Source organism: Drosophila ananassae, chromosome 3L, assembly GCF_017639315.1.
Source record: "Drosophila ananassae strain 14024-0371.13 chromosome 3L, ASM1763931v2, whole genome shotgun sequence".
NCBI lineage: Eukaryota > Metazoa > Arthropoda > Insecta > Diptera > Drosophilidae > Drosophila > Drosophila ananassae.
Genome location: NC_057929.1, coordinates 6,963,070 through 6,975,053, shown reverse-complemented (window position 1 = coordinate 6,975,053; position 11,984 = coordinate 6,963,070). Strand labels below are relative to the sequence as shown.

Below are 11,984 nucleotides of genomic sequence, written 5' to 3'. Positions count from 1 at the left end.
CAACAAAGAGTTAAGAAGCTTACTGCAAAGCTTAAAAACGTATTTAAAAAATTAAGTCTTATCTTTGGATAACAACAAAAGTATATATAATATAATATATAAATTAATTACTATAATCACATATGTAATTTGAATATTTAACTTATCTGCCGTAGCCTGGCAACCCTGTCCCAAAAGTGCACACGTTTTACCCCAACTTCAGTCCGACTGCATGTGAGTAATCAACATCTGGGAGTTTCATCAGTTGATTGATTGTTGCACCAGCCAGAACTTGAACAAACCCCTGCGAGATGCCAGAGCCAGAGCAGCGGAATGAAGCTAGTGCTCCCGAGGGAGCCGGCGAGCCTCCCAAGACTGCCAAGCAGTTGGAGAAGGAGCGCCTGAAGGCGGAGAAGTTAGCCAAGCTCCAGGCTAAGCTGGACAAGAAGGCGGCTGCTGCCCCTGCCGCAGGTGAAAAGAAGGAGAAGCCAGAGGTAAGTACTTGTAGAGGGAACACAGCTCTCTCTCCTCCTCGGCAGTCAAAACGAGGTTATGTGGCCAAGTGAATGGATGTAATTGCTTCCATTGTTATTGGTGAAAGTTAATGCCACGCTCTGCTTCTCCACTTCATCTTTTAGAAGCGCACCAAGGAGGTCAAGGAGGCTGCCGTGTACACAGCCGAAACTGCTCCCGGAGAAAAGAAGGACCTGAGTGGCCCCCTTCCCGATGCCTACAGTCCGCGCTACGTGGAGGCCCAATGGTACAGCTGGTGGGAGAAGGAGGGTTTCTTCACCCCAGAGTATGGTGTAAGTTGTGGAAAGAGCACTTTAAAGAAACATCCTAACCAGAGTCTTCCAGCGACCATCAATCGATGCCCCCAACCCCAACGGAAACTTCGTGATGATCATTCCTCCGCCGAATGTGACGGGATCCTTGCATTTGGGACACGCCCTCACGAACGCCATTGAGGACGCCATCACGCGCTACCACCGCATGAAGGGGCGCACCACCCTGTGGGTTCCCGGATGTGATCACGCCGGCATTGCCACCCAGGTGGTGGTGGAGAAACTCTTGTGGCGTGACGAGAAGTTGTCGCGTCACGATCTCGGCCGTGAGAAGTTCATTGAACGCATCTGGGATTGGCGAAGGGAAAAGGGCGGTCGCATCTATGAACAGCTCAAGAGCCTGGGATCATCGTACGACTGGACGCGGGTGGCCTTCACCATGGACCCGAAGCTGTGCCGCGCCGTCACAGAAGCCTTTGTCCGCTTGCACGAAGAGGGCAGCATTTACCGCAGCTCTAGATTGGTCAACTGGTCCTGCACGCTCCGGTCGGCGATCTCAGACATCGAAGTCGACAAAGTGGAGATCCCCGGACGCACCTTCCTGTCCATTCCCGGCTATGATGAGAAAGTAGAGTTTGGCGTTCTGGTCAAGTTCGCCTATAAGGTGGAGGGCAGCGACGAGGAGGTGGTCGTGGCCACTACTCGTATTGAGACAATGCTCGGCGACACGGCAGTGGCAGTGCATCCGCAGGATGAGCGCTACAAACACTTGCATGGCAAGTTCGTCGTTCATCCGTTCTCGACTAGGCGGTTGCCGATTGTGTGCGACGAGTTTGTGGACATTGCCTTTGGCACAGGTGCCGTGAAGATCACCCCGGCTCACGATCCCAATGACTACGAGGTGGGCAAGCGTTGCAACCTACCCTTCATCACAATCTTCAACGACGACGGCTTCATCATCGGCGACTACGGCGAGTTCACGGGCATGAAGCGGTTTGAGTGCCGCAAACAGATTCTGATCAAGCTCAAGGAGCTGGGGCTCTACCGCGAGACTTTGAACAACCCCATGGTCGTACCCATTTGCAGTCGCTCGAAGGATGTTGTGGAGCCACTCATCAAGCCCCAGTGGTATGTCAATTGCTCGGATATGGCCGCCTCTGCCACCGAGGCAGTGCGTTCCGGGGCATTGAAGATCGTTCCAGAGCACCACACGAAAACGTGGTACCACTGGATGGACGGCATTCGGGACTGGTGCGTTTCCAGGCAGCTGTGGTGGGGACACCGCATTCCTGCCTACCATGTCAGCTTCAGCGATCCCTCCATTCAAACAGGATCGGTACGTACATCTAGCTTGGGGTGTGGCCTCCACAGATAGATAATATATGTTTCTGTAATTTGCCAGCCTGCTCTCGAAGGAGTGGTATAGTTGATTCTATATTCCATGTCCACTTAACCTTATAATCTAAAATTAACTCCCAATCTCTTCCAGGCCGATGACGAGCAGTACTGGATTGTGGCGAGGAGCGAGGAGGAGGCGCTAGCCAAGGCATCAGAACGGTTTGGAGTGGAGGCCAGCAAGATCATCCTAAAGCAGGACGAGGACGTGCTAGACACGTGGTTCAGCTCCGGCATCTTCCCCTTCTCCGTGTTCGGCTGGCCGGACAAGACCAAGGACCTGGAGACATTCTACCCCACGTCGCTGCTGGAAACGGGACACGACATTCTATTCTTCTGGGTGGCTCGCATGGTGTTCTTCGGTCAGAAGCTGCTCGGCAAGCTTCCATTCAAGGAAGTCTACTTGCATCCCATGGTCCGTGACGCCCACGGTCGCAAGATGTCGAAATCGTTGGGCAACGTCATCGACCCCATGGATGTGATCCGTGGCATTACACTGGAGGGGCTTCATGCTCAGCTAGTGGGCTCTAACCTGGATCCCCGTGAGATTGAGAAGGCTAAGGCCGGGCAGAAGCAGGACTACCCACAGGGTATTCCCGAGTGCGGCTCGGATGCCCTCCGCTTCGCCTTGTGTGCCTATATTACCCAGGCGCGTGACATCAATCTGGACATTAACCGTGTCCAGGGCTACCGATTCTTCTGCAACAAACTCTGGAACGCCACCAAGTTCGCCCTGCTCTACTTTAACGGCACGGAGAAGTTCGACACAGAGCTCGCGGCGTCGGAAGTCGTCAACCAGATGGATGCCTGGATCCTATCCCGGCTTTCCGCTGCAATCGAGGCTTGCAACCAGGGCTTCGAGACCTATGACTTTGCTGCTGCCACCAGCGCTTGCTACGCCTTCTGGCTTTACGACCTGTGCGACGTGTATTTGGAATGCCTGAAGCCGATCTTCCAGAGCGGCAGTGAGCAGCAACAGGCCGCTGCCAGGCGCACTCTCTACGTGTGCCTTGATTACGGACTGCGGCTGCTCTCGCCGTTCATGCCTTTCATCACCGAAGAGCTCTACCAGCGCCTGCCCAGAGCCAAGCCAGCACCTAGCATTTGCGTAGCTAGCTATCCCAGTGAGTACTCACTAAATAATTTAATATTTTCATATAAACTGTATAAAAAATATATCTTTTTCTACAGGCAACGTCTCATGGCGCAGTTCGAAAGTGGAATCGGATGTGGAGTTTGTCCAGAAGGCTGCCCGCATTATTCGCTCGGCCCGTTCCGACTACAATCTTCCCAACAAGACCAAGACGGAGGCCTATGTTGTGTGCACTGATCCCGCACCCAACGAAATACTCAAACGCTATGCCGACGACCTGGCCACGATCTCGTACTGCTCCAAGGTGGTCTTCGACGGCGAGGCCCCGGCCGGCTGCGCAATTCTAACCGTGACCGGTCAGTGCGAAGTTCATCTGCTGCTCAAGGGCCTCGTGGAGGCTGACAAGGAGATCGCAAAGCTGCAGAAAAAGCGCGACCAGCTGGTGCAAACTGTGGGCAAACTGACCCAGGCCAGCCAGGCGGCTGACTACGCTACGAAGGTGCCCGCCGAGGTCCAGGCAGCTAATGAAACGAAGCTCTCCGAGTCGCAGGCAGAGATCGAACGCATTGCAGCCGCCATTGAAACGCTGAAGCTAATGTAATCAGGAAACTGGAAAGGACACTTTCCAGAATAGGCATTTTGTTGATATTTTGGCGGGCTTGCTGGGCTCGCCGCAGGACTAAGCTTAAATAGATGCTTTTTAAAAAGATAATTGCATTTCAAAAATAAATAAGAGCCAGAGGTTTTTTCTTTATTTATTATGCACCACACTTGTAATTTTTCTTAATAAAAATAAATAGAAAAGTACAGTATTCTAGAGCTTGGATCCACACCTTCCGCATCACCAGGTCAAGCGGGTAGCATGGTCCGTCTTCCGCTTCGACATTTTGATGTACCCCAGAAATTGTAACTCGGCCACGGCGCGGGTGAAGCGTGCTCTGCAATTCAAAATATATTGTTAGGAATTCAAAAAGATAAGGAAAAAGGCTTGGCTTACTGTATCTGAGGATCTATTTGCTCCTGGTTAGATTCCTCGTTCTCGTCATCGCCGCCATTCAACACAGATCTAAATGCCTGCAGCCAGTCGAATAGGTTTATCATCCGGCCGCACTCCAGGTGCAGCTTGTAGGCCACTGAGAGATCGGGCAGAGTACTGACCAACAGAGACTGCTCCCGAAGCTCGCAGCACTTGCACTGCAGATAGAAGTGGGGATTGTTAAGGGCCGTGTGGAGAGCCGCCCGCGGAGCACCAATTATATTCCGGCGTACAGTGGCGATATCATTGAAAACGAACAGCTCGTGAAGAGGTGGCGCATCCTGCAGACACCGCAAATTATCCAGAACCAAGTTTGTCTCGATGAGGCGTAGTGTCTTTTGCAAGGCGCGAGCAAATTCCGAGGTTGGCTGCCGCTGATCCTGCCGGTGCTTGTCCTCCTTGCTGCGCTGAAGAAGCTGGGCTTTTAGCTCCTGCCTGGAGGCCACTTGGGAGATGTCGGTAGACGGGAGTCGGGTGTCCTCAGAAATCGACGCAGTAACTGGCGTCATAGATGCCTCAATCACCTCATCTAGGGCCCTTCGGATTTCTACTAGTTGTGGCCGTAGAACTGCGGCGCAGGACTCGCCGAGTTCTAAAGGCGCGATCTCTTCAGTCAGAAATGACTCAACCTTCTCCAGACTTCGCTTCACTTTTCCCACGAATTCGTCCCTAGACAAAAAGCTGAGCATTTGCCAGCACTCTTTAAACTCAGACGTGGAGGCAAGCGGCCTGTTAAGGCAGTGGACATACAGCTCCCGCCGTAGCTTGCCCAGAGGGCATCGTGGCAAGTCACAAACCAGTTCCGTGAGGAACTCGAGCGCACTGCGAAAGAGCAGGAAGTGGATATGGCAGTCCCGCAGTAGCTGCGGTAGTTTCTTTTTAAGGTACTCGTCGTCGGTGAGTATCGCTATCACTCGCTTACAGTCGTTGATGCCCTCGACATATGGCCGGAACGAAGGTAGTCGTCGAATGGACTCCATGTCCGTGTGTGTTAGCTGCTGGATTCTGCTCAAAGCTCGGCTGTATTCGGAGCAGAGTGCAAAAGCGTTTCCCGCAAAAAAATGTTCCATCAAGCAGTACTTGAATCCCTGGATGAAGCCGTGGACGGAGAAGTCGTAGTATAGAAAGATGTGAGTAAGAAATTTGAAGGCCTTTCCCGACAGGTGGAATGCATACTTTGGTGATAGCAATACTTTCTCGAGAACCTGTGAACATTCAGATTTAGGAAACGGAAGTACAAACTATTTAAAAGCACGGAACCTACCTCATTGAGGCCCACTGGGGCAGCTTGAGTTTGGAAAACCCTCAGACGGATTTTACTGCTAACGTGGTAGGGTAGGGTTCCGTGAACCGCTGAAACGGCGGTAGCCACTCCTAGCACCAGCACAAAGGGAAGCTCATCACAATGCGCGCATAGTATCAGGATTAGATCCTGCAGCACTCCGGCACTAAAGCACTCAAAGTCAGGCAGGATTACAACGAGGTGGTACGGCTTTCGTTCTGATGAAAAGTTGTTCATGTACCAAGACTTCAGTTGCTTCATCGTGCACTGCGAGCGCCGTAAGCGTTTACGGTCGCGCTCAGCCACGTCCTCCTCTTCCTCGCCTAGTTCTTCGCCACCATCGTCCTCAACAAGGCCAAAGACCATGGACTCCACGGCTGCTTTTAGAGTAGAACAATCCCGGGACTGTAACACACAAACTTGGGCGGACCGCTGGTCGTGCAGGCGTCGGGTGAGAGCGTCGAACTGGCTTAAGTGGTCTGGTTGATTAATGCCGGTTAGCAGGGCGGCCGTGGGAAGGAGATCGTCCGTCGCGTCCTGGCTCACCACAAACTCCACAAGCTGATCGAGGGTTCGGGCATAGCTGCGCTGCTGAAGATCTGTGATGTGGGAGCTAATCTGGCGCCACGTCTGATTGTAGGTTTCGTAAAAAGGCTGCCCAGTGATCTCCGTGCCCAAGAGGTTGCTGGGGCTGCTGCTCCCGACCGAATGCTTGCGCTTGGAAGACGCCTTCTTGCCGGCCCGCGTAGCTCCATTTTTGTATACAAAACAACCCTTTGCAGAAGGCACCAAACAAAAAATGAGCAAGGGCATCCAGAGTCAAAGTGTTTCTACAACTTACCTTTGATACGGAAATGGTGGGATCCATAGCTGGCATTCAACTAAAAACGCCCTAGAGTTGGGAGACCGAAAGTGAAGAAATAGCGCTTATTTATTGTTTAGTCAGCGCAGTTTCGTTCCAATTTAAGTTTATTCACCATGAGAAAAACGCAAACCAAAATCCAGCTGCATGGACAGCTTGTGTGTGTTAGTTGGCGCCAACACAATCAGTGTTGGGCAACGACTCCCTTTCTAGTATAAAGAAGTAGTAGTAGGAGTAGTGGTGCCATCTGTAAGGGCGGGTGTTTTAAATGAGTAAATAGTAAACTGAAAACTATTTGCTAATTATTGACCTTTTTCTGGTTCAAAAACCCTCGCTGTACCCTCTGTATAATCATTCTCTCTTTGTCTTCTTTCAATTTCTTCAGTCTTAGTGGTATCCTTAAAGGCGACCAAAAAATCTGAATTTTCTTTGTCACAAGCGTCGGACCACTTGGGAGCCAATTGAAAAGAAAACAGGTACATGAGCAAAAAGTCCATGAAGAGCATTAAAGCACCAAGGAAATAATCCTTTGATCGCATTTCGGCAAATCTGCCACCGTTAATAATTTGGGCGTGATACATTACAAACTAAAAATGGGACAAGAACTTTCAATTTTAAATAAATAGAGTGCCTAAAATGTTACTCACCATCCAAATGCTGATCACTATAAAAATTCGTACGATTATAAAAGAGTATGGCATATTAAATACGATATAAAGCATTAGAAAATACATGGCGCCAATTATGGCAATGACTGCGAGGACAAACAATACTACTACATCCAAAGTCAAATCAAGCTGTTTAATCCCAAAAAAATATTTAAATATTTGAGAAAATAAATAGCTTTTAATCCGTTTTCCAACTTACCGGCAAGAAGGTACCGATCAGAATAAAAAGTATCAGAACTATGGTCCAAATCAGGAAGCTGAACAGGAATTGATATCTATATTGACGAGCAATCAATGGGGCCATGCCTAGTACGACGCATTCGAACTAAAAGTATACTAATTTTGTTTTCTCTCCACAAGTAAATGATGTACTAACTCACTATCAAAAGTGCAAATAGCCAATTGATCATTTTGTTAAAACGCAAGACCTCAAAAAATATAAAAACCACAAGGAGTATTAGGCCAATTGTAACGAATATGCTTCCAATCCAATAGTAATCGTTGAAAAATGAATTAATACCGTCTCTGAAAGATAATCAGGATTATCATAAAGGTATAGGATGGATATACATAAATCCTAAATATATACATACACGAAATGAAAAAGACACCACTCCAAAAGTGCAACAATCATGGCTACGGCAGTTAACAAATATGTGATCAGGGCAAACCTCCGTCGCTCATTTCGGTAATATGCATTACTTTTGTCTGCCATAGTTGATTGCCTTTCGTGTGTCCTGTGTTTGTGTAATTTTATCCTGTACTTAAAATATATCTATCAAGTTTCACTTGAATTTGTAACATGAATTTCTGTGCTGTTGTTTTTTTTACAAAAAGTTCCTACGCAACCCGTTTTCTGGACTAAGTTTAAAAAATACCTTAATATTGAATATTATTAATTAAGTTGAGTATTAATTAAGGATGTAGACTATATTTGAACAATATCCTTTCGAATTTTTGAAGTGCTCCCTATCCCATAAATAAATTTATTGGGCCACACTGGCGGGTGGCTGTGTTGCTGTTACCCAGCACTATAACAGATGATCTGCTTTGGCTTGAAATTCGCAAACAAACAACGACTTAAAAATGCTGGGGGACGACGATTTGGATATCTATGAGGATCTAGAAGACTTCCAAAAAGCCGAGGATAAAGTAAGTAATATCCCAGTACTCGTCGTCTTGCAAAAAAAATTAATCCGTGGGAGTTGTTGCAGAAATCCGAGCAGCTGCTGGCATGGGAAGAAAAACACAAAAGTGCGACTGTCGAAATAGAAGCCTTAAAGGCGGAGAATAAAGCGCTTGGGAAAAAGATTAAAGTCATGGAAGTCAATCTGCAGAATCTACTCGACACTGCCAAGGCGGAAATGAAGAGGAAGGAGGCTCTAATCGACCAGCTACGAAAGGAGTAAGTCGAAAATCAATGAATGCTTCTTTAACTAATATATCTCCACAATTGTTCACAGAAAAGATGATATTTGCTTTAGACGGAAGCGAGCTCCGATTGACGAAGACTTAGCCGCCAGGGAACACCACAACAAACGCCCGAAACTGGCCCAAACGAAAGAAGTTTCTCGGAAAGAAACCGAAGAGCCGAAGAATCCATTTAGGGCGCGTTCGAAAGAAGACAATAAAACTGAGAAGCCAAAGTCCAGAAGCAGTTCCCCCAGGCACAGCCTTCACAAGATCAACAATGACAAGCCTCGTTCACACGCTCGACATTTCGAAAACCATCAAAGATCTAGAGACCGCCGACGTAGCCGCAGTCCTAGGCACGAATCCAGCCGGCACCGTGGGAAGAGTGGCAGGGAAAGCCGAAGGCGTAGCCGCTCTCAGTCGCCAGGGTAAGTATGCCCAAGAATCGTCGATAGCACTGTTAATAGTAGCGCATGAATTTCGTTGCAGTCCAAAAATTCAGAGACCAAAGTCCCAAACTATAACCACTCTATTCGGCGACGAACCCATCTGTTCAGATAACGAGAGTCCCCATTCAGAGGTGGCCAAGAAAATGCTAGCTAACAAGGATCCGTCGACTCCTGTTGAACTTTACACACCCGATTCTGCCGTCAAGCCACAGTCGACTAAGCAGGCTATTCCAAATGAAAGCGAAGACACTGCCGCTGTGGATGGCTACTTTAAAAAAAACACTGGAGTTGAGGCGAAGCCGACAGAAACAGATACTACTAAGTTATGTGAAGGATTCTTCTCCTCGGTTTCTAAATTAATGAATCTTCCAATTCCCCCGCTTAGTTTATTTCCTGATAAAAATCCTATGGATCCTATTCACAAAGTAATTGAGTTACAAAATGATGTTCCAGAACCTGCCAAGCAGGTTGAGAATGTCTGCGTAGTTACTGCCAGCGAACAAAAAGATTCGAGCATTCAAGATGAAATACCTCCAGAACTAGATTCGACCGCTAATGCCCACAACGACGAGAATCCTGAACCTGGTAAAGAGTGTGAAATTAATTCATCCAACAATGCCGAACAGAAGGAAATAATTAATGAGACGGCTTGTGAATCTATTATTCAGGATAGCAAGTTATCAGATATGCTTGTGGCTCAGGAATTGACGGTCAATGAGACTATAGATGAGACTGTTCCGATGGAATTAGAATATGATATCTACGATGATCTCGATAAATCAAATGCTCCCTGCTTTTCGAAAAGTATAGGTTCCACCATTATAGAAGCTCCTAAAGTAAAAGACGGGAGCGAGTCACCAAAAAGAACTGACGAAAATGACGAGGGAATCCAGATTATTGAAAATATCCGATTGCCTGAAATAGCGGATATAGAAAATATTGCCTTTACAGTCGACAAGAATCTACAAGACCCGGAAAGGATAAAAACTGATAAATTTGAGAAATTAAACGAAGATATCCAGGAACACGAAAGGAAAGAGTCCAGCTACAGCAGGGATGAAGCTTCGACCAGGTCTTCAATATTATACGCTCAGCCAGACTCTACAAAAATCGACCACAATGATGACGCCATCCTAGAGAATGCAATGAATGAGTTAACTGGGGAGGTGGTGCCCCCAGGCAACCACAATACCAACTACCTAAACTTGAGCCTCGAGGAAGATGCCATTGAGATGGCACTAGAACAACTTCATCAATCTTCGCCAGACGAAACAGTTGTTACTTCAACCTCAACTAAGGCGCGACAAACTTCTAAAGATCTAATTGCGATCTTGGCCCAATCTCCTCTTCACACCACTCCACTTAAAGCGAAGAGTCCACTAAAAACACCAGAAACGGAAACACCCGTCAAAACTCCCTTAAAAAAGCGAAGAGTCAACTTGTTGGAGAGTGCTGAAAAGTCTCCTAGTCAGGATGCACCCGTGGAGGAAACAAGCGGAAGCCTTAGCTGCACAGACGATTCCTCTAATGTCACCAAACGCTTTTCGATGGGCCACACAGACTACCAGTTTGAACAAATAGAGAATGAAATCGTTTTACGCGTTAAACGCCGAAGTCGCCGGCCACCCAGAGCGCCTATTGAGCCAAAAACGATTCCATCAGATGGAAAGTCTGTTTAGATGCAAGCAACTGTGTATTAGGTACATTTATGTCCTAGCCTTAATTATAAATAAGGCTATATTATATTTACATTATAATTTTAACTTAAAACGATAAATTTTGTTCATATTTATAAAAATACATCGGAGTTGCGTCACAGGTTAAACGAGGTCATACTGTCACTTGACTTGGCGGTCATTATTTTGTTCATAATCATAAAAGAGGTCATACTGCCATTTGATTGGGAGGAAATAAATCCTCCATTATTCCAAATTTTGTGTATATTCATAAAAGAGGTGATACTGTTTGATTTGGAGATCATTATTACTTCTGGGAGGCGACATATATCGAAAGAGGTCATTCGTTAAAAAAGATACTGTCAGGTGGCAGAGGTACTCTTGGAGGTTTTTAATCGGCTGGAGTATGCCCTCCGCACTTCCTGTAGTATGAGTAGATAACTAACCAAAAGTAAACGGTCAAAGCTGTTGGAAAAGAAACTCCTTAGATGCATTACGTAAATCCATTAAGGTAATAGCTTACCAATATAAATTAAAATAATGATGGCGGTTATTAGGTAATCCCCTTCAAAACCGAATTCTATAATGATAAATATCACAAAAATTATATCGAAAATAAATCTTATTAGTGCCGTTATGAGATAGACACAGGGAAACTCCTTCTTCGGCTAATAACGAAAAGAATAATTAAATAGTGATTAAAATGAAATGAGAGTTCCTAAAGGATACTTACCACCCACACAGAAACAATGACTAAAATGCAAGCGATTATGTGCGCCAAATGCAGCAATACTGCTACATACCAAAGGATGTTCAAAAGATCTCTGCCTCTTATTACTAGGGGAGAGATCGGGTCATCAGGCTATTACTGATTTTTCAGTACTTATTCGTGAGTACTTACTGGCCGAATGCCCAGCTGCTGAGCCGCAAAATATCAAATCCACAATGGCCACAATGAGAGCTCCCCATTTGAGCTCGAGGCAGCAGCACTTACTGAAAACTGGCAGTCCCATTTTGATGCTATTTTCTGCCGATTAGGTAATTTTTATTTTTCTCTCTAGAGTCTAGACTTTTGGTTTACGTTCTGTAACCTTCTATTTGATTTTGAAGTTGATTTCACCGGCGATTTGAAGTAACTTTATACCCTTTCAAAGGCAAAATAGTCTCTCAGTTTTAAAACTTGGCATACTTTCTTTATAATATTTCAGGCAGGAATGGTGGGATCGATCGACTATATCCTATAACTTTGGTATTTTCGAAGAAAGCATTCTATGACTAGAAAGTTACCAGAAAGGGAACCCTCTTCTTGAATAACTGATATATCTTTCCAAGTTTTTTAAGGATTG

General features: G+C 46.5%; 5 protein-coding genes across 9 annotated transcripts; 2 read left to right on the top strand and 3 right to left on the bottom strand.

Moving 5' to 3' along the window:
- The first annotated feature begins 155 nt into the window (after positions 1-155).
- On the top strand, positions 156-4,022 carry LOC6494804 (valine--tRNA ligase). 4 transcript variants are annotated; one of them, XM_044715348.1, is made up of 7 exons: positions 156-213; positions 269-473; positions 618-785; positions 838-2,100; positions 2,167-2,184; positions 2,254-3,283; positions 3,351-4,022. In XM_044715348.1, the coding sequence occupies exons 2-7, from the start codon at positions 291-293 to the stop codon at positions 3,851-3,853; spliced, it is 3,165 nt and encodes a 1,054-aa protein (XP_044571283.1). In that variant the 5' UTR covers positions 156-213; positions 269-290; the 3' UTR covers positions 3,854-4,022. The 4 variants fall into 4 exon arrangements, with proteins under 4 accessions (XP_044571283.1, XP_044571282.1, XP_044571281.1 ...); XM_044715347.1 differs by having other exon boundaries at positions 265-473; XM_044715346.1 differs by having other exon boundaries at positions 156-473.
- On the bottom strand, positions 3,983-6,554 carry LOC6495810 (origin recognition complex subunit 3). The gene is made up of 4 exons (XM_001959596.4): positions 6,412-6,554; positions 5,553-6,344; positions 4,250-5,493; positions 3,983-4,190 (listed from the first exon to the last, which is right to left on the bottom strand). Exons 1-4 carry the CDS (start codon positions 6,445-6,447, stop codon positions 4,094-4,096), a joined length of 2,169 nt encoding a protein of 722 aa, XP_001959632.2. The 5' UTR covers positions 6,448-6,554; the 3' UTR covers positions 3,983-4,093.
- LOC6495809 lies at positions 6,543-7,939 on the bottom strand. The gene is made up of 6 exons (XM_001959595.4): positions 7,694-7,939; positions 7,481-7,625; positions 7,300-7,425; positions 7,080-7,229; positions 6,743-7,019; positions 6,543-6,679 (listed from the first exon to the last, which is right to left on the bottom strand). Exons 1-6 carry the CDS (start codon positions 7,813-7,815, stop codon positions 6,642-6,644), a joined length of 858 nt encoding a protein of 285 aa, XP_001959631.2. The 5' UTR covers positions 7,816-7,939; the 3' UTR covers positions 6,543-6,641.
- A 152-nt stretch (positions 7,940-8,091) lies between these two features.
- LOC6494805 (luc7-like protein 3) lies at positions 8,092-10,790 on the top strand. 2 transcript variants are annotated; one of them, XM_001959594.4, is made up of 4 exons: positions 8,092-8,252; positions 8,315-8,505; positions 8,564-8,941; positions 9,003-10,790. In XM_001959594.4, the coding sequence occupies exons 1-4, from the start codon at positions 8,187-8,189 to the stop codon at positions 10,639-10,641; spliced, it is 2,274 nt and encodes a 757-aa protein (XP_001959630.1). In that variant the 5' UTR covers positions 8,092-8,186; the 3' UTR covers positions 10,642-10,790. The 2 variants fall into 2 exon arrangements, with proteins under 2 accessions (XP_001959630.1, XP_014762994.1); XM_014907508.3 differs by having other exon boundaries at positions 8,984-9,117.
- LOC6502565 lies at positions 10,637-11,734 on the bottom strand. The gene is made up of 4 exons (XM_001959593.4): positions 11,540-11,734; positions 11,372-11,475; positions 11,162-11,306; positions 10,637-11,103 (listed from the first exon to the last, which is right to left on the bottom strand). The coding sequence occupies exons 1-4, from the start codon at positions 11,649-11,651 to the stop codon at positions 11,030-11,032; spliced, it is 435 nt and encodes a 144-aa protein (XP_001959629.1). The 5' UTR covers positions 11,652-11,734; the 3' UTR covers positions 10,637-11,029.
- Between the last annotated feature and the right edge of the window lie 250 nt (positions 11,735-11,984).